The following is a 19,043-nucleotide window of genomic DNA, read 5'->3' as shown; positions in this document are numbered from 1 at the left end:
CGGGATTCCACCGTTCCTTCAAGGTAAGGGGCTGCCCCCCCCCGCCCCCCCCCGCAGCAAGATGGTGCAGAAGAAATCAGAGATCCCGGGATTCCACCGTTCCTTCAAGGTAAGGGGCTGCCCCCCCACGCCCCCCCCACCGCCCCGCTTCCCGGGGATGCTCGGGGTGAGGAGGGACTCTTGGGGGGGCTCCGGGGCCGGGATCGTCCGGCATCGCTGCATCCCCTGCACGGGAACGGGGTATGGGGGGGAACCAGCCGCTTCCTGCCCCCCCCCGGCAACCCCCAAAATTGAGAAGCAGGGGAGGCACTGCCACCTAAAGCGGGCAGCAGGACCCCCCTGTCCCCCCTGCCGGGGGTCGGGTCTGTATCCCCCCACCCCCGGGTGAGCGCTGGGCTGCTGCAGCTCCCACGGGGTCCCCGGTGTTGGGGGGGCTGCGCTGTCCCCCCGCCCCGGCAGCGGGGTGCGGGGGGGCTCCCGCGGCGGGGGGAGGGCTCAGGGATTCCCAGGCCCGGCCCAGGGTCGATCCTGCAGCACCGCCCACCCTGGGGTGCTCCGGGTACCCCCAGCCCTGGGCTGTCACCCCCCCGCCGTGCTCCGGCACTGTCACCTCGGGGGGTGTGCGGGGGTCGCTGCGGTCCCGCTCCTTTCGGTGCCGCCCCCCCCGCCCCCCTCCTTCCCGGCTGCGGATCGGGGGGATCATTGTTCGGTTTCGCTCCGGCACGGGGGGTGCTGGGGGTCCCCCCGCCCCGCCCCCTCATTGCAGTGCCCCCCCACTCCTGCTCGCACGGCCTCTGGCCGGGGTTTGTGCCCCCCCGGGCTGTCCGGGGATGGAGGGGGGGACACCTCGGCGGTGCCGATGGAGCCGGTGCGCAGCCTCCCCTCCCCCAGACCTTTGTGTGGCGGTGCTGCGGCAGCTGGCGGGGCCCCCCGCCCCCCCGGGCCCCCCAGCACCCCCCTGTACTCCCCGTGCCCCCCCGTACCTCCCCGCGGAGGCCTCGGCCCCCCCATCCCGCCGGGGCTCATCCCGGGGGCGGCGGCTGCGGGGCGATGCTGCGCCCCCCAGGTCCGGCTTTTTGGGGAGGGGGGAGCCGGCAAAACGCAGGGCAGGAGAGTTTTGGCCCCGGAGATCCGGAGTGGTGCTTGGTGGGGGGTTGCTCTTGGCGTGACCCCCGCACCCTGCAGCGGCTGGGGACCCCCCCGGCCCCCCCGGGCTGCAGTAAACAGGCACGTTCTGGGTGTTTCTGGCGGTGGCCGGGGTTGGCCGTGCCGGGCTTGGCAGCTGGCCCGGGCACCGGGCGGGTTTGGGAACGCCGCTGGAGCGGCCACCTCCACCCAAACAGATTTCATAATCCCGGGCAGGACCGGGCCCTTTTGCCCCTAGCGCTGCCCCGGCCCACGGGGCGGCTCGTGAGGGGGGGCAGAGGGGCTCTGTGTATTTGGGGTGCCACTGAGGTTTGGGGAGGGGGAGGCAGTGGCTCCCATGACCTCCCTCCATCCCGGGGTGCAGGAGGGTTTGGGGTGAGCCCTGATCCCGCCAGGTTGGGGGTGTCCTACAGCCCAGGGGACACAAGGTCCACTGGAGCAGGACAGAGCGGGCTCCCCCCACCGTGACCTTGCAGAGAGCTGGGAGGACGTGGCCATGGTGGCTCTGGAGCCCATCCTGCCCTGTGGCCTGTCTGCCTCCCCCTCACTGCAGGTCAGGTCTGGCTGGAGGTTTGGGGTTGGGTTGTGCGGGAGGCTCCGGTCCCTCTCATCATCCCCCGCGTGCTGGCCTGGGGGAACAACCCCACACAACCCCACAGCACCGCCCCCACTGGGACATGGGGGCAGACCCTTCCTCCTCCTCCTCTGGCTCTGCAGGGAGCTCTGCCTGTCCCTCCATGAGCTGGTGTCCTGCACCCCGGGGGGGTGAGCCAAGAGCAGGAGTGTGCTGGGCTCTGTGTCCCGGGGTGGGCAGCCGGTGGTGGCTGATCCAGTGGCTGCCCCCTCACTTCTGTTCTTGGCTCCCACAGGGACAAAACCCCTTCGACCTGGAGTTTGACCAGTCCAACCACCTGGAGCCCGTTTTCAACTTCGAGTGCCCGCCCCGCCCCGGTGAGTGTTGGGTGCTGCGGGTGCCCCCCGTGGGGCTCCATCCCAGGGGGCTCCTCCCATCCCTGTCTCTGGGATGTCAGCCTTCTGTGCTCCCCCAAAAGCTTTGGGAGCTGCCCCGGGGGTGGTCCCTTTGGGGGAGCAGAGGTGGTGACTGATGGTGGTGGCTTTGCTCTGGCACAGACATGCCTTCAAGTCAACCCATCGACATCCCTGACGCCAAGAAGAGGAACAAGAAGAAGAAGCGCTGCAGGGCCACCGACAGCTTCTCGGGCAGGTTTGAGGGTGAGTGGGGTGACTGGGGCAGGGCTGGGCCCTCCTGCTGTCCCCAGGCTCGGGACAGTGGTGCCCCGTGAGGTGGAGCTGGCAGCTCAAGTGGCCTCTCCCCTGCTAGATGTTTACCAGCTGCAGGAGGAGGTGCTGGGAGAAGGGGCCCACGCCAGAGTCCAGTCCTGCGTGAACCTCATCACCAACAAGGAGTACGCGGTGAAGGTAAAACTCTGCCTCCCTCCCACCCCCGCCCCAGCTTCCCTTTCTGTCCCCCCCAGGCTGGGGCTCTCCCAGCTCCCAGAACCATCCGGTGCTGGCACAGGACGACTTTTTCCTGGGCTGGAGGGGCAGGAGAGGGGCAGGGCTGGGCTGTGCAGGTGCCACGCCGTCCTCTGCCACCACCCAGCTCCGGCCCCAGGTCCTTTAGCTCTGCTCCCCTCCCTGTCAATTAGGGCAGACTGGAGCTTAAATTAACACTTGCAACATGTCTGGGGACGTGGGGCACGCAGGGGCACCTGGTGCTGGCAGGGTGGCCACCTCCCGCTCTCCCCAGGGAGGTCTCCGAGCCCCTGCAAGCATGAGGGTTGTGCTGGGGGGGTTGGGGTGAGCCAGCTGCTTTTGGGGTCAGGGATGGGGATCCCGTGGCCCTGCATCTTGCAGGCTGCTGGCCATGGCACACGGGGCTGTGTCCAAATGCAGCCAAATGCCAGGGCAGCTTGGCCTCCCCCCATTGCTTTGGAGGGATCTCTGAGTGGGGAAACTGAGGCAGCAGGGAGGGCTGGGGGGGTCCCTATGTGCCCCAAAGGGCTGAGCCCAGGGGGAGCACCCACGAGGCTCTGGGTGGGGGGGACCCCCTGCCCCTCCGTGGCACAGCCACCAAGCCCCCGGGGCTGTGGCAGTGCCCAGTGGGGCGAAGGGCCCTCGACTGGGCCGGCACTGGGGCGTCACACGGAGCTCTCTTGGCCCCGGCCCCAGGAGGGAGCGGCTTGGCACCGGCACTGCCGCTTGGCACCCGCGCCGGGAACAGCCTGTTCTGCTGCCTCCAGCCCGCCGGGCTCCCCGCCCGGCCCCGGGGGTCCCCGCACCGGGGGGAGGGTGTGGGGGTACCCCGGCCCCTCCCTGGCAGCGCTGCCTCCCCCCTGAGCCTCCCCCCGCTTTCCCTTCCAGATCATAGAGAAGCGCCTGGGACACATCCGGAGCAGGGTGTTCCGGGAGGTGGAGATGCTGTACCAGTGCCAGGGACACAGGTACGGTGGGGCAGGCACCGTGTGCCCCCACTGTGGGCAGGGGGGTGGGCTGAGACCAGGGTGACGCTCATGACACCCGTGGGGTGCAGCCGGGCCACCCTCGGCCCCACAACCCCTCCCCTTGGCCCCTCTGGCCGGTGTGGGAACATCCAGAGGGGGACATTCAGTGGGTGCTGTGGCCATGGGGGCTGCAGTGGCCACATTGGGGCCGGGCCGAACCCCTGCCCGTGTGTGGGGTGGGGGGGCAGGAGGGTCTGCGAGCAATTAGGGAGGAGTGGGGCGGGTCGGTGAGTCCCTCTCCCCCGTGAAATGCAGCCAGGGGGGCCCTGGCCGTGTGGTTTCAATCACTGGGAATGCAGTTTTCCCCTCCCAGGACGTGGGCTGGTGGGGGGCGTGGGGAGGGGGGGACCCAGGAGGTGTTTTGGGGGGACGCCGGGGCTGATCCTGCTGCTCCCGCAGGAATGTCCTGGAGCTGATCGAGTTTTTTGAGGAGGAGGAGAGGTTTTACCTGGTGTTTGAGAAGATGAGGGGAGGTGAGTGCAGTGCCAGGGTCAGGGGGAGCTGGGGTGGGGTGGCAGGACCCCCATGAGCCCCCACTCTGCTCTCCCCTGGCCACAGGCTCCATCCTGACCCACATCCACCGGAGACGCCACTTCAACGAGCTGGAGGCCAGCGTGGTGGTGCGGGATATCGCCAGCGCCCTGCACTTCCTGCACAACAAAGGTGAGCCCCTGGGACACCCTGGGGTGCCCTGGGCCCTCCCGGGGGTGTCACTGCCCCCCCAGCCCCCTGCCCAGGGGACGGTGCCCATCCCAGTCCGGCCCAGCTGCATCACACAGCTCCTCGTGGTGCAGATCCTGTTCCTCTGGTTCGTTGGGACTCGGGGCCAGCAGTGATTTCTGCCCGCTGCCAGGGTGTGCAGGCGGGGATTTGGGGTGGGGAGGGAAGGGTCCCTGTGCCACCCCCAGACCTTTCACTGTGGGGCTCTTGTAGGGGGGGATTTTTGCCCTCATTGGCTCTTCTGCCCCCCAGGGATCGCACACAGGGATCTGAAACCAGAAAATATCCTGTGTGAGAGCCTGGACCAGGTGAGAGGGAGCAGCTGGGGTTTGGGTGCAGGGGGTGCTGCCCGGGGGTGATGGACACAGTGGGGGTGCTGCTGAGCGGGGTAGTGGTCACAGGGGGTGCAGCCTCAGGGACACCTCCCCGGATGCTGCAGCACAGGGTGGTGTGAAGCACGACAAGCCCAGGCATTGACCATCTGCAGCCTGGAAGCACGGGCTGTGCTCCTTGGGGGGGCTGCTGGGGCAGGGGGGGTCACCAACCACTCCTTCTCCCCACCCTCAGGTCTCCCCGGTGAAGATCTGTGACTTCGACCTGGGAAGTGGCATCAAACTGAACGGCGACTGCTCCCCCATCTCCACCCCGGAGCTGCTCACCCCGGTCAGTGCTGGGGGGGCTGGGGGGTGTCAGTCCCTTGGGGGGGGGGGTGTCAGTCTCTTGGGGAGGGGTCCTGCAGGTTTCGGGGCTGGGGCTGTGCGTGGACACCCCCCCTGCTGATGCTGCGTGTCCCCCCGCTGTCCCCCCCGTGCTGTGGCAGGAGAGATGCGGTTACATAACGCGGGGGGGCCGGGGGGGCTGGCGCGGCGCCCGGGCTGCCTGAGCTCGGTGAGCCTTAGCAACAGCCCGAGCACGGCGGGGCCGGCGCGGCGGCTGCGCCCGCACAAGTGGGTCAGGAGCGGGGCTGGGGGGGCTGCGGGAGCCCCCGCGACTCCTGGGCTGGGCCCCCCCCCGGAGGTTGGACCCCCCCGAAGCTCCCGGGGCGATCCCCGTGTTGCACAGAGCCCCCCCCCCTCGCTCTTATCTGCGGCGGCAGGTCCCCGCCCTGGGCAGGGTGTTCCCCCCCACCCCGGGATTTTTGGGGTGTGCACGTGCTGGGGGAGGCGGAGCCCGGCTGGTGTGGGGGCACAACAACAGAGATGGGGGCCAAAGCACCCCGGCCCCCCTCGTTCCGCCGTGTGTACCCTCCTCCTGGGGCGGGATCTGAGTCTGGGAGGTGTCCTGAGTTCCCCGTTCTCAGCCCGAGGGGGGTGGCTGCCCCGTTCCCGGCGGGATCAGCCCTGCCGTGGAGTCGGCTGCCCCGTTCCCGGCGGGATCAGCCCTGCCGCGGTGCCGGGGCTCGGGGCCGTGTGTGGGGGTTGTTTTGTTGCGGTGCCATCAGCTGCCGGGGCTGGGGAGGCCCCTGCTCGGAGGCCCCTCTCGTTCCGGGGTGATTATCTGCTGGCTGCAGCTCTTTTCTCCCCCTGGTCTCGAGGCCCGTGTGGGCTGCGGGTCATGTGCTGGAAAGCCCCAGAGTCCCTGGAGCGATCGGGGAAGGGCTGGCGCTGCCTCCCCTTCCCGCGGGGTTAACTCCTCCCGCCCCGGAGCCTGCGCCTGCCCCGGCTGCACTGCCTGGAACGGGCAGGGGAACAGGCAGGGGAACAGGCAGAGCAGGATTGTCCCTCTGTGTCCTGCAGCCTCTCCCAGGTGATGGAGCGGCCGCTGCCCTGCTGAGCCGGTTGGGTGGCGGTGGTGCTGAGGGTGTGGGTGCTGTGGGGTGTGGGTCTGGCTGTCCTGGTGCTGTCCCGCGGGGGTTGCACCCTTTAGGCTTTTTTTTTTAACCCCTGTGGGGTGGCAGCTCGCTGTTGGGTGACCCCAGAGAGGCAGGTCTGTGGCATCCCCCATGCTGGGAAACCCTGCAGGATGATCTGCCCTGGCAGGAGCAAATCCCAGGGAGCAGCCCTGTCTGCACCCTCCCTTCAGGGGTGCAGCCCTGTAGCTCTGGCAGAACCCTCCCAGCCCCCTCTGCCCTTGGTGCCCACCCTTTGGGCTCACCTGCCTGTCCCCACAGTGTGGCTCAGCCGAGTACATGGCCCCAGAGGTGGTGGAGGCCTTCAACGAGGAGGCCACGATCTACGACAAGCGCTGTGACCTGTGGAGCCTGGGGGTCATCCTGTACATCATGTTGAGTGGGTACCCCCCCTTTGTGGGCCACTGCGGCTCCGACTGCGGCTGGGACCGGGGCGAGGCCTGTCACACCTGCCAGGTACGTGGGGGACCCTGCACTGCCAAACCCACCCCCAGTTTCGCAGCAGCGCCCCTGGCTGAGCCCCTGTGATTTTTTCTCCCCCCTCCCCAGAACATGCTCTTTGAGAGCATCCAGGAGGGGAAGTACGAGTTTCCTGACAAGGACTGGGCACACATCTCCTTCGGAGCCAAAGACCTCATTTCCAAGCTGCTGGTGAGAGATGCCAAGAAGAGGCTCAGTGCAGCCCAGGTCCTGGAGCACCCCTGGGTGCAGGGGGTGAGTGGTGATGCCCCCTCCCTGCTCTCTGCTCCCAAAATTGGGGTGGAGGGACACCCCCCTGTGGGGTTCCTGCCTCTGACCGACTGTGTTTCATTGCAGTGTGCCCCGGACAACACCCTGCCAACCCCCATCATCCTGCAGAGGTGAGTGCGGGACGGGGGGCCCAGCCACCCAGCCCCAGAAATCCTGCCCCAAAACCGAAATCCCAGCCCCAAAAATCCTGGCTCCTCTCCTCAGCACTGCTGTCCACTCCTGCTGCTTTTTGGGGGCTCTGCCACCACAGCTCTGTCTGGGCAGTGGCGGCTGCTGCGAGGTGGGTCCGAGCCAAGTTATCGGTGCCTGACCATGACCTGCACATGAGGAGGGACAGCCTGATATGTGACCCTGCCCTCCCTGCAGCCCCCCACGCCCCCCTGAGCCCCTGCCTCCCCCTCAGGAACAGCAGTGCCAAAGAGCTCACCTGCTTTGCCGCCGAGGCCATCGCTGTCAACCGCCAGCTGACGCGGCACGACGAGGACGAGGAGGAAGAGGCGGAGGAGGAAGCACGACCCATCATCATCAAAGCTACCTCACGGGCCATGCAGCTCTCCCCCCCCTCCGAGTCCAAGCTGGCCAAGCGGCGGCAGAAGAGCAGCCTGGCCAAGGCAGTGGCCGCCGGGCAGCACCTGGTGGCCCCGCTGGTCCTGGTGGCCGACCAAGCCTGAGCGGTGCCCCTGCACCTGCTGGACCCCATATCCCCCCTTATCCTTTCTTTCTTCCCCCCTTTCCCCCCCCCACCCTCACCGTTTCTGGCTAGTGACAAGATCAGGACTCGTCCCTGTGGCTGGTTTCCAAGGTTTTGCTGATCTTGTAGGTCTGGGGGTGGGAGGGTTTGTTTAAGATCTTTTTTTTTTTTTTAAGGTATTAAATCAAGCGTGAGGTTGCTTCACCCAGGGCACACTCAAGGACATCTGACAGACACATGGACTTTTGTTCCCCGACTCTTGGTTTCTCCTCTGACATTTCCCCCCCTCCCCGACACCAAAGGACTCTTTGTACCCGCGGCTGCTTTGACGATTTCAGCTCATTTCATACTGTGAACAAAAGACCCTCGGTCGCGTTTCCAACAACGGGAGTCGCATTTTAACCTCGTCCCTCCCCTCGGAGCTGCAGGTTTTTCTCCGATGTTGGGGTAGATCCCACAAAACCCCCCTTTCCCGGGGGTCTGGGAGGCACCTCCGTCCCGTGCTGGGGGCTGTCCCTGGCTCTGCTCCGGGGGGACACGGTGAGTGTTGTGCAGGGAACCGCTCGGGCCGGGGGGCGACGGTGCCAGCAAGGGAGCAGTGCCCTGTCCCACCGAGCCACCCTCTCTCCTCGGCATCCCAGAATAAGCTATTCACCCCCTTCTTTTCTTTCTTTTTCCTTTTTTTTTTTTTTTTGATGATTGTTGGTTTTAAACTGCTAGCTGTACTTCTCTACAGGGCACAGAGAAATGTCTTCCTTTCCTCCCTCCTGCGCTCCGGCAGCGGCTCCCGGGGGTAAGGCCAGAGCCGGGGGATTCGCAGGCACCAGGGCTGTGCTCTTGTGCCAGGGCAGGGGTTGTACCCCCTGGGTTTGGAGGCGCTGGTGGCTGTGCCCTGGTGGAGGTGTGAGGGGGATGAGGTGTTCAGGGTGGCCAGAGCAGCCAGAAACTCCCTCTGGGGAATAGTTGTGCTCCGTGGAAAGCAAGGAGCCACTTAAGGAGCGCCGGGACCTGCTGCAGGACAGTGAGACCTGCTGTGGCTTCGGGCTGGCCCCGAGGCTGCCGTGGCAGGAGGGTCTGGGGGCACAGAGGGTGCCCAGTGCCCTAGGGATACCAGCGGGGAGCAGCCAGGCTGGTGGCAGCACCCAAGGGCCGCAGTGTTGGGGGAGCAGCCTGGGGACGGCTCAGAATGTGGGGCTGGGGGGTCTGGGGTCGGGGCAGAGGGCAGTGCTGGTGTGCGTGTTCATGGATGTGCATCCGTGTTCACGTGTGTTCAGGCGCTGCCCTTTCCTCGGGGCTTGCTTTGGGGAAGGGAAGGAATGCATGGCAGGGAAGGGCTTGGAATGCTGAGCTGGGATGAGGCCCTTGGCTGGTTTCTGGGTCTGCCCAGGAGGCACTTGGGGCTGGGCTGGCCTCCAGCTCCCCCCAGTGCCTCCAGATCCCCCTGACACCCCTGTGTCCCACCACAGGCATGGCCTTGGGTTGGGCCACCAAGCTGTGCCCGCTGCCATCCCCCCATTCCGCTGGGAAGGGAGTGCCCCTTTCACAGCCCCTGCCCACTCAGTGCTTGGAGCTTTATATTTTGCAAAAGCAGCCTCGTGTGCACAGGTGAGGGTTTGGGAGCTCTGAGCTGGGGGAGAAGAGGCTTCCCTGGGTCTTCAGCTGAAGTCAGTCGCTGTCTCTGGAAAAAAAACGAAAGTTCTCCTTTTCATTTTAAGACTGCTGACAGCAATACTATGCAATATATGTTGTTTTTTGTTTCAGGGAGGTGTGTGTGAGTTATCTTGGGGGAGGATGGGCAGGGGTGTTGGTGGAGCTTAGGGCAGGGGCCGTCTTCTCTCACCCTTCCTGGCCTTTCTGCTGACCCGGGGGCCGTGGGGGGGGCGGCTCCATCCCCATCCCACCCCCCAAAAACTGCCTCGCCCTTGCAGTCAGCCCTCTCCCAGTCCCACCGTGCTGGGTGGGGAGGAGCGAGGTGGTGATGAGGGGAGACCCCCCACGCAGGCACTGGGACACCCCAGAGAGGCCTCCTTTAACAGAAAGGAAGAAAGTCCATCTTGATTGTACATTGTTACTTTCTATAGCTTATTTTGTTTTATCAGTTGTAGATAATTCCTCGTTGTCTTATATTAAGAAATACTTGAATGATGTACAGTACAGCGATGCCTTGAGCTGGTATTGTGAAGCTATTGTTGATGCTGCACGGCGCAGCCTTTTTTTAACAAAACAAAAATCACACAAAATCCGTGGGAAGGGGATGGCAGGGGGATGTCTGGGATTTATCTGTCCCCCCTGTGCTGCTGATGTGGGCAAGCTGAGTTCCCCCTTTTCCCCACGTGTAAGCGCGATGTTTTATATAAATATACGAACACACCCTCTCTGGTGGAGGCGGGCGCGTGGCCTGGGTGACCCGTGCTGTGCTGGGAGCGTGTCCCGTGGGCACCTGGGGTGTCCCTGGCCGGGAATGTGCAGCTGGAAGGTGCTGTGGGGGTTTGTGGCGAGGGGATGGATGTGCCAGAGGGTGCCCGAGCTCGGCCCAGGCTTGGCTTCGTGTTTGGGGCGGGGGTTCGGTTGGTGAACCCAGCGCTTGGGGTGACCCGTGGCAGGGTTCAGGTGTTGGGAGAGAATCTTTAATTGCCTCTAGAGCTGGGGATTGACTCTGGAATGGCTCCAGTCTGACTCGTGGCAGTGCTGGGCACCCCTGGGTGCCTCAGTGGGACAGGGATGGCTGGGGAGACCCTCATGCCAACGCCTCTCCCGAGGCGGTTTCCAGACAGATGCTCCCATGGTCCAGCACCAGCGACCCCTTTTCACCAACACCCTTCTTCTTTCTCTTCCCAAGCTTCCTCCCCCCCTACCCATAGAGCATCTATCTTGGAAACCAACTTCAAAAAGATTTTTTTTTTTTTTTAAGCTGGAAACTTTAAGCGTTTTGGCTTCCTCTCCTTCCCCCCCCCCTTCCTTCAGCCAACTAACTCGACTTTAGAACTGGTTAGAAACGTTTACTGTGAAGCTCTAACTCTTTTTATCAAACCAGGAGAAGCTTTCTCCTCTTTACAATTGATGAAGACTGCCAAAGCTGGTTCCACAGGAGTCACGTTATCGCACTGTTGGTTTGTGCAGCAGCGGCCTCTGCTCGGGGGCTGGCTGGGAAATAAAAACTGAAAATATTTAAAAAAAACAAAAAAAACCAAAAAAAAATCAACAAAAAAACAAAAACAAAAAATGAAAAAAAAAAAGAAAAAACCCACACAAAAATAAGCACTTTACTTGTATGTACCAGGTGACCTGATACAGCTGAATTGAAGTTTTCCTTTATAACAATTGTTGATGCCAGAATTTTGTATTCTGTTTTGTAAGAATTTAATAAAAATGCATTGAGACCTACGTGGTGGGCAGGTGCTTGTGGCAGGTGGGTGGATTGGGCAAGGTGGGAGGGGGAGAGAGACCCCTGGGTCTTCCCACTGTTGGCCTTCCCAGCTTCCAGCTGCTCCTGGTCCAGGGGGGCTAGGAGTGTGAGTGCAGTGGGATCCGGGAATAGGGGCTGGCAGCAGCTCCGGCCCTGACTCACTTTTCCCAGCAGGATGGTGTGATCCTTGAATCCCCAGCGGGACCTGGAGGTCACGGGCAGGGCTGTGCTCCCTGCCAGCTGCAAACAGCTTTTGGGGGCTGCTCTGCCACCCCCTGATCCACCCTCCCCACACATCCACCTGCCAGGGGGTGAGGGGGAAGAGGAGGCCAGAGGAAGGTTGTGGGGGGGGGGATCGGGGAGGTTTGGGGATGGAGGAAGTGGTGGGGACTGGAGGTTGGGGATCAGGGTATGGGAAAGGGCTTTTTTCCTGGGAGGGCTGCCCTTGTGGAGTTTTTTTTAATGTATTCTAATTTCTAAGGTATTTTCTGGCCTGGCAAATTACTTTTGCTGCCATGTAGGGGGGATGGAGCTGGATCCCTCTGGATGCCCTTGCTATGGCAGGTGGGGATGCCCTGGCTGGCACTGCTGTCCTGGCAGACCCCCATCTGTGGCACTCCCGCTTTTTGGGGATGGGCTGTGGGATCTGCTGTGGACCAGCTGCTGCTCCTGGCTCTGAGCTGAGAGAGCCCCACTCAATGGCCAGAAATCCGGGCTCATGGCCTGGGAAATGGTGCTTCCTGCAGCACCTGGATCCAGACAGGACTCCTCCGGGGGCCTCCTCTCTCTGGTTGCTCCAGGACAGCCCAGGGTGGGAGCAGGGCTGGGGTTCCCTGGATGCAGAGAATGAGGAGTGTCTCCTGGTCCCGTCCCATGGTGCTGTTCCTGCATTTGTTGAACAAAGTCATTGCTCCCTCCTGGACCTGGGGCCACCAACTGGTGACCTTGGACATTTTAGGAGCATCCAGTTCTTGGCTCTCCTTCCCTGTTGTGTATCTTGCTCTCCTTCCCCTCTTGTTTGTTGTCTCCCCATCCAGAAACCCCTCCCCCCCTGCTCTTTGCTCCTGGGTTATCCTGCAGAAAATCCACCTTCCAAGATCCCAGGTGGATCCCAGGCAGGTGGTGTGCCCAAGGCAGCTTTGCTGCAGACGCTGGTTTAGGTTTTAATCTCTGCAATTCCTTTGTGGGTCCCTCTTTCCCCCTTCCCTGCCCCCACCACCCCCAAAACTGCCCGGCAGTTGGAACCCATCCCGGAGCACGTGCGGAGAAGGGCAGCCCTGAAAATAACCCAGCGCTGGGTTAAAATAACCTGCGCTGCTCTGGGGCCTGAGCATCGGCCCAAAATAGGCTCCACCGGGATAAGGGCACTATAAATACCCTGGCATGGATTTGCAGCGAGAAAAGCCCTGCGGAGGAGCAGAGGCGATGCCACCCATGGTGGCCTGGAGCAAAGGGGCCACTGCAGAGCCACCAGGGCGGCCTGGGTGACGTGGGGGAATCAGTCAGGCTGTGGGTGACGTGGTGGCTTGTGCCAGTTCTCAGGATTTGATGGAGCCAGCGGGTCCAATGGGATCTGAGTGGCTGCTGGGGTCACACTTGGGTTCAGCCCAGGGCACCGAGGCACGTGAAGTGTCCTCAGTGTTTTGGGTCTAAGCCTGGCTCTGCTGGTGACAGAGGATGATCCAGGTGATTAATCAAAGTTTTGATTCACTATCTGCCCAAAACCCAAAGTTTTCTTTTCTTCCTTTCCTCACTGAAGTGAGGAATGTGCATTCCCTCAGCCCAGACTGCCCTCCTGAACCATCCATGAGCCCCGAACCCACGCTGGGCATGTGGAGAGGAAGGTGTGAAGGGCTGTTTTGGATCAAAAAAAGGTTTAGTTTTCCTTTTTGTGCTTTTAAAATGTTTTCTGGGATGGGGCAGAGAAAAGAAGAAACCCTGTGTGTTTTGCAGTGAGTCACCTCTCCTGTCCAGGCAACCAAAACAAACCAGTCTGGGCTTTTTTTGGTAGAAGGTGTCACTTTGTGGCTGGTGTGTGTAGGTTCTCCCTCTGGAGCCATCTCAGGGAGTGACGTGCACCCTGGCAGAGCCCTGTGTGCAGGTCTGGCTCTGCCTGTGGCCAGCTGGTCCCCCTGCACCAGGATGAGCCTTGGTGGCATCGGCATGACCTGGCACGTTTCCTCTGCTGCCTGGAAAAGCCTTTGGTCAGCCTTGTTTGTGGTTTTGGATGGTGAAGGGTGGCTTTTGGAGAGCCATGTGGAGCAGGATTTCAGCTCCCTGTGGGATCACACAGGCCTTGGGAGCTGCGGTTGATCACGGGAGTGGAGCAGTACCAGGTTTTCTCAGAACCCAGGAGAGCATTTCCAGCTGTGCCCCTTGGAGGCTCCACAGTGCCCATGGCTGGAGCTGGCTGTGGACTCCTGAGTCCCCTTCTCTCCTGGCTGGAGATTTAAATCAAGGCCTGGTGCTGTCACACAGGGTTTGGCAGGTCCCACTTTGCCCTCCTCTGGCTCACCCCCGGGATGTCTCCATCTTTGCCACATATCCTCCTCGGAGCTTCCTGGAGCTTCCTTATGCCTTAACATGACTCCTTGAGTCAGCCAGGGGAGAGCTACCTCTGCCTTCCCATCTTTTCCTTGGAACACATATCCCAAATGTATTTTTTTGCCTTCAGAGGTGAAGAAGGGCTGGGAATTCCCCACCATCCAGCTCTGAGCACCCCAATCCCACCAGTTTCATTCCAGCTCCTCGTAGCCCTGTGTATCCCAGACCCTTCATTCCCAGCCCTGGATGTGGTCAGTGCTCCACCCCCCCAGCTGAACCACTGCTGGAGTGAGGCTTTTGCTCCCCCTGTGATTGCCCCAGCTAGAACAGCACTGCCTCTGCCCAGTGCCTGATCTCTGGAGGAATCTGTTGGCTGTTGGATCCAGGAATAATGACCTGTGCTCCCAGGTCTATTTTTGGGATTTTAAGGACTCCTGCATGGCACTAGCGTTTGTATTTCCCTGGTGTTGGTCCAGGGTTGTGCAACAAACACCTCACCCTATCCCACAGTGCCAAGGTGAGTGTCCCACAGGGATTTCTGTGCCATCTGGATTATCCCTTATTTCCACAGCTGTGTTTCCTTACACTGGACCTGAGTTGAGGGTCTGGCTCCTGCCACAAGATCAATCACCCTTGTTTGGTTCATCACATGCCAAATTACTGGGATCTGTCTGGAGCACTGGCATGGAGCAGGGTGGTGGTGCTGGTGGGATCAGCGTCAAACAGGGAGGGATCCAATGGATGCCAAATCCCCTCCCTGTGTGATGGAGAACCACATGTCCTCCCTGGCGAGGCACACCATCCCCTCAGAGACACCACAGTTGCTTGAGGATGGCCACGGATTTGCTGGGATTTGGGAGCAGGGGAGGCTATGGTGGAGAGGCTTCAGCCTCCATCACCTCCCTCCCCATCAGCATGGGTTGGGCTGGATGTTCCTCCACCTCCTGGGCAGGCGACATTCCTGCAACACTCCTGAAGCTGGAGGAATGTGGGATCACGAAGCCAGTGCCCACCACCCACTTCCTACTGCCAGGGGTGCAGCACAGTATAACTGTGTAAAAACCCACTTTTGGTGGTTTGGGGTTTCTGTCCTGACTGCTCTTGCACGTAAAGGAACACACCCCCCAAGCTTTGCAGGAAGAAACTGCCAGTGCAAAATGCAACACAGAGGAAACATGTCACTGGAAAATATAAAATACACCTGCCAGTAAGTCTTTTCAAAACCAAAGGAGCCTGCACTGTTTGGTGGTCTCTAACCTTAGTCTTAGAGCAGCTCTTGAAGACACTGAACAGACAAAACTGTTCAGTGCATCCGTCATCAAAGCTCGCTCCTTCTGCCAGATTTCACAGCAAATCTCTGCTCTGCCACGCTCAGCGAAAAGAAAAACACCAAAAGGAAAACTCTGTGTAATAGAGGGTGGATAATCTTCTTCCTCCTTTAGGAAAAGTGTGTTCTCTCTTGCTTCAACCTGCTTTTAACACACACACACACACACACACACAGACACAGGGATGAGGCTCCAGCCCCCACCCCGTCCAGGCACCCAGCCGGGCACAGCGAGGCTTCAGCTCCCTCTAATGTTTCTGGCCCGACAGGAGGATCCCGAACGGGACAGGCCCGCGCAGGGAGCGGGCGGGCGGCCAGGCGAGCGCGGCCCGAGGGGAGAATGTGACGCTGCAAACGCGTGGAAGCAGCTGGGCCGGCACAGGGGGAGTGTGTGCGTGTGATGTGCCGAGCAAACGGCGTGAGAGGGGAAAGGCTGCAGCGCTCCGGAAGGGAATGCGGCTGCATTTAATGCTCGGTTAGTAACAACAAATGAAAGATTTCGCAGCAAAAAGGGCCGTTCCTCCAGAAAATACTATTTTTAACAGTCTAAATAAATACTCTAAAATACTCCAAGTGTTTCCATCCCTGGGAATGTTCAAAAAACGTGTGGATGTGGCACTTGGGAACAAACATGGTTTAGTGGTGAACATGGTGGTGGTGGGTTGATGGTTGGACTTCATGGTCTTAAAGGTCTTTTCCATCCCTAATGATTCTGTGATTTTATGGTTCTACTCATTCCTGCCTGCACAGGGACTATTAGGACAAGAGCTCTGAGCTCTGCACGGCTTGTGGCCACAGAAGTTTCCCAACCCTGTCCATGTGAAGTGCAACACAGCTTTAAAAACTGCAGCAGAAGAAGCAGAAATGGGAATTTGATAACATAAATACAAAACAAAGTTGGAAGCTCTTGATCAAAATTAGTGGTGTGACACCACCACGGCTGTGGTGGTTCGTGGTGAGAACCTGGAGCTGTAGGAGGGTATGGAAGCATTGAATCCATACAAACAGCACAAAATCCATACAAACAGCACAGAATCCATACAAACAGCACCCAATCCGTACAAACAGCACCCAATCCGTACAAACAGCACCCAATCCGTACAAACAGCACCCAACCCACACAAACAGCACCCAGCCCACACAAACAGCACATCAGTGTGTGTTACAGGAGGTGTAACACTGAGGCACAGGAAGCAGAAGGGGCAGCCAGGCCATCTCCTCGCTGACATGCTGAGTCCCAGACCACAGGAATGGATGTGTGAGTGCAACACAGATCAGGGGATGGATAACAGCGAGAGGGGGAATGTAATTACCCTGCGAAGAATAAATCACTTTAACGGTTCAGTTACTGAGATCACAGCGAGGCAGTGGCACAGCCTCTTAATTAATCTTCTGCTTTGCAGCCTGTTCCTGCCCCTGCTCCATCTCCAGCTCACCCTGGGGAGGACACTCCATGGTGGGGACACACCAGCTGAGCAGATCCAGGAGGATCTCGGGAGCAGCAGGGCATGCCCAGGTGAGGGATCAGCCTGTCCCGGGGAGAGCTGTGCTCCCTGCTCTGTGCAGGGTCATACCTGTGGCGATCCTGGTGATGTGGTGCCCCTGTGGTGCTCCAGGCCTGTGTCAGCAGCAGCAGCAGTCAGGAACTCTGAGCTAATTATTGTGAGGAATTGCTGGGCACAAAGCAGGTCTGGGGATGGCAAAGCCCTGGGTCTGCTGGACTGTGAGAGCATGAAGGGAGAGCCTCCCCTTCACCCCAATCCCACCCACTGCCCCTCTCCACAGCCCAAACCTCCCTGGCTCCTCACCCCCAGCACTGACCCTCTTCAGCCCCACAAGTCCCAACCTCCCCTCCATGAATTCCACCCCCATTTCTCATCCTTTCACAAACTGCTCTTTGGGCCCCCTCACCCCTCGTCCTTGCCAGAATGACTCCCTTCACAGGATGGCCCCTTTATCCCCCAAAATTGCCTCCTGGGGATTGCTCCTCTTCACTGCCCACATTGCTCCTCAGGGAAATGAGGAGCCTGTGCCTTGTCTCCCAAACTGCCCCTCAGGGATTCCTCCCTCACTCCTCCACATTGTTCCTCAGGGAATCACCTCCTTATCCCTCAAAACTGTCCCTCAGGGATCACTCCCTCACTCCCCTTCAGGGACTGCCCCCTCTTCTTATAAAACTGGGCCTCGGGAATGAGCCTTTGTCCTTCTCAGGGATCACCCCCTTGTCCCCCAAACTTCCCGCTAGGGATTGCTTCCTGTGCCCCCCACCACATTGCTCCTAAGGGAAATGCCCCCTTATCTCCCAAAACTGCTCCTCAGGGATCACCCCCTCACAACTCAGGGACTGTTCCCATCACTCCCCCACATTGCTCCTCAGGGAATTGCTCCCTTATCACCCCACACTGCCCCTCAGAGATTGTTCCTCTTGCCCACCCCCACCATGTTGCTCCTCAGGGAAGTGTCTCCTTGTCCTCAAAACTGGCCCCCAGGGATGGCCCCTCATCCTCTTCAGGGATCATCACCTCCTTACTCTTCCTCCAGGATCAACTCTCATCCTCCAAACTGCCCCTCAGGGATAGCCCCTCATCACCCTCAGGGATCACCCCCTCATCCCCAAATCTGCCCCCCAGGGATTGCTCCTCTCACTCCTCCACATTGTTCCTTAGGGAATCGCCCCCTTTCCCCCCGGAACTGCCCCTCAGGGATTGACTGCTTCACTATATTGCTCCTCAGGGAAATGCTGCCTTACCCTCAAAACTGCCCCTCAGGGATGGCCTCTCATCCCCCTCAGGGATCACCCCTCATCCTCCAAACTGTGCCTCAGGGTTCGCCCACCAAAACTGCCCCTCAGGGATTGATCCCCTCACTCCCCTATGTTGCTCCTCAGGGAAATGCACCCTCATCCCCAAAACTGCCCCTCAGAGATGGCCCCTCGTTCCCATCAGGGATTGCCCCCTAATCCCTAAATCTGCCCCTCAGAGTTGGCCCCTTCCCCTCAGGGATGTGCTCTTATCCTCCTCAGGGATCGCCCCCTCATCCTCCAAACTGTGCCTCAGGGATCGCCCACCAAAACTGCCCCTAAGGGATTGATCCCCTCACTCCCCTATGTTGCTCCTCAGGGAAATGCACCTTCATCCCCAAAACTGCCCCTCGGGGATGGCCCCTCATCCCCATCAGGGATTGCCCCCTAATCCCTAAATCTGCCCCTCAGGGATGGCTCCTCATGCTCCTCAGAGATGGCCCCTTCCCCTCAGGGATGTGCTCTCATCCCCCTCATGGATCGCCCCCAGATCCCCCAAACTGCCCCTCGGAGATGGCCCCTCATCCCCCCAGATGTCCCTCAGGGATGGCCCCTCATCCCCCTCAGGGATCGCCCCCTCATCCCCCAAACTGCCCTTCGGGCACCTCACTCTCCCCAGAGCTCGCCCCTTTGGGTGTCACGCCCTCGCTCCCCCCTCGCACCTCCCTCCATCCTTCCCCCGCGCGCTCTCCCCGCTCCGCTCCCGCCCGGCCCCGCCCGCCGCCCCACGCCCTCTCCCCGCCCCGCCGCCGCCTCCGCCGCTCCCCCCTTCCGTGCCCGGCCGGCGGCGGCGCCCGCCCCATGCGCCGCTGCTGCCCGGCGCTCTGCATCGCCGGCACCGCCATCGGCGCCACCGCCATCGGCGCCACCGCCACCATCGCCCCCGTCCCCGTCCCGCCCGCCGCCGTGTCCCGCCCGCCGCTGCTGGTGCTGGTGCTGCTGCAGCGCCGCCCCGCGCCGCCCGCCCCCGCGGCCCCGCCGCACAAGATGGCGGCCGGAGGGAGCGGCGGCGGCCCCGGCGGCCTCTCCTCCTCCTGCCCGCAGCCGCCACCGCCCCCGCCGGGCAACGGGGCCGCGGCCGCCGCCTGCACCAACGGCGCGCCCGCCTCGCCGCCCGGCCTCACCTACAACCAGAGCGGCGCCGCCGCCAACCCGCCGCCGGCCGGCGGAGGCGCGGGGGGCCCGGCAGCGGCGGCGGCGGGGGCGGCGGGGGCGGCCGGCGGGGCGGGCGGTGCCGGCGGGGCGCTGCAGCGGGAGCCGGTGTACAACTGGCAGGCGACGAAGC

At 61.6% G+C, this 19,043-nt stretch overlaps 1 protein-coding gene across 2 annotated transcripts; it reads left to right on the top strand.

Moving 5' to 3' along the window:
* The first annotated feature begins 6 nt into the window (after positions 1-6).
* Positions 7-11,065, top strand: MKNK2 (MAP kinase interacting serine/threonine kinase 2). 2 transcript variants are annotated; one of them, XM_017837020.1, is made up of 13 exons: positions 7-23; positions 2,016-2,097; positions 2,278-2,379; positions 2,489-2,586; positions 3,532-3,611; positions 4,071-4,144; positions 4,230-4,334; positions 4,644-4,699; positions 4,959-5,054; positions 6,502-6,696; positions 6,790-6,954; positions 7,057-7,100; positions 7,394-11,065. In XM_017837020.1, exons 3-13 carry the CDS (start codon positions 2,280-2,282, stop codon positions 7,659-7,661), a joined length of 1,281 nt encoding a protein of 426 aa, XP_017692509.1. In that variant the 5' UTR covers positions 7-23; positions 2,016-2,097; positions 2,278-2,279; the 3' UTR covers positions 7,662-11,065. The 2 variants fall into 2 exon arrangements, with proteins under 2 accessions (XP_017692509.1, XP_017692508.1); XM_017837019.1 differs by lacking the exon at positions 7-23 and adding an exon at positions 34-109.
* The last annotated feature ends 7,978 nt before the right edge of the window (positions 11,066-19,043 follow it).

The sequence above is a fragment of the Lepidothrix coronata genome, unplaced genomic scaffold, assembly GCF_001604755.1.
Source record: "Lepidothrix coronata isolate B3197 unplaced genomic scaffold, Lepidothrix_coronata-1.0 Scaffold290, whole genome shotgun sequence".
Lineage (NCBI taxonomy): Eukaryota > Metazoa > Chordata > Aves > Passeriformes > Pipridae > Lepidothrix > Lepidothrix coronata.
The sequence above is the reverse complement of the archived record's forward strand: the minus strand, read 5'-3'. Positions and strand labels throughout refer to the sequence as shown.

Bases quoted from the DNA above. Each gene is read 5' to 3' on its own strand.
- MKNK2 (XM_017837019.1), top strand. From the start codon at position 62: ATGGTGCAGAAGAAATCAGAGATCCCGGGATTCCACCGTTCCTTCAAG. The intron at 2,098-2,277 runs GTGAGTGTTGGG...GCTCTGGCACAG, and splicing joins CGAGTGCCCGCCCCGCCCCG to ACATGCCTTCAAGTCAACCC. The intron at 7,101-7,393 runs GTGAGTGCGGGA...CCTCCCCCTCAG, and splicing joins ACCCCCATCATCCTGCAGAG to GAACAGCAGTGCCAAAGAGC.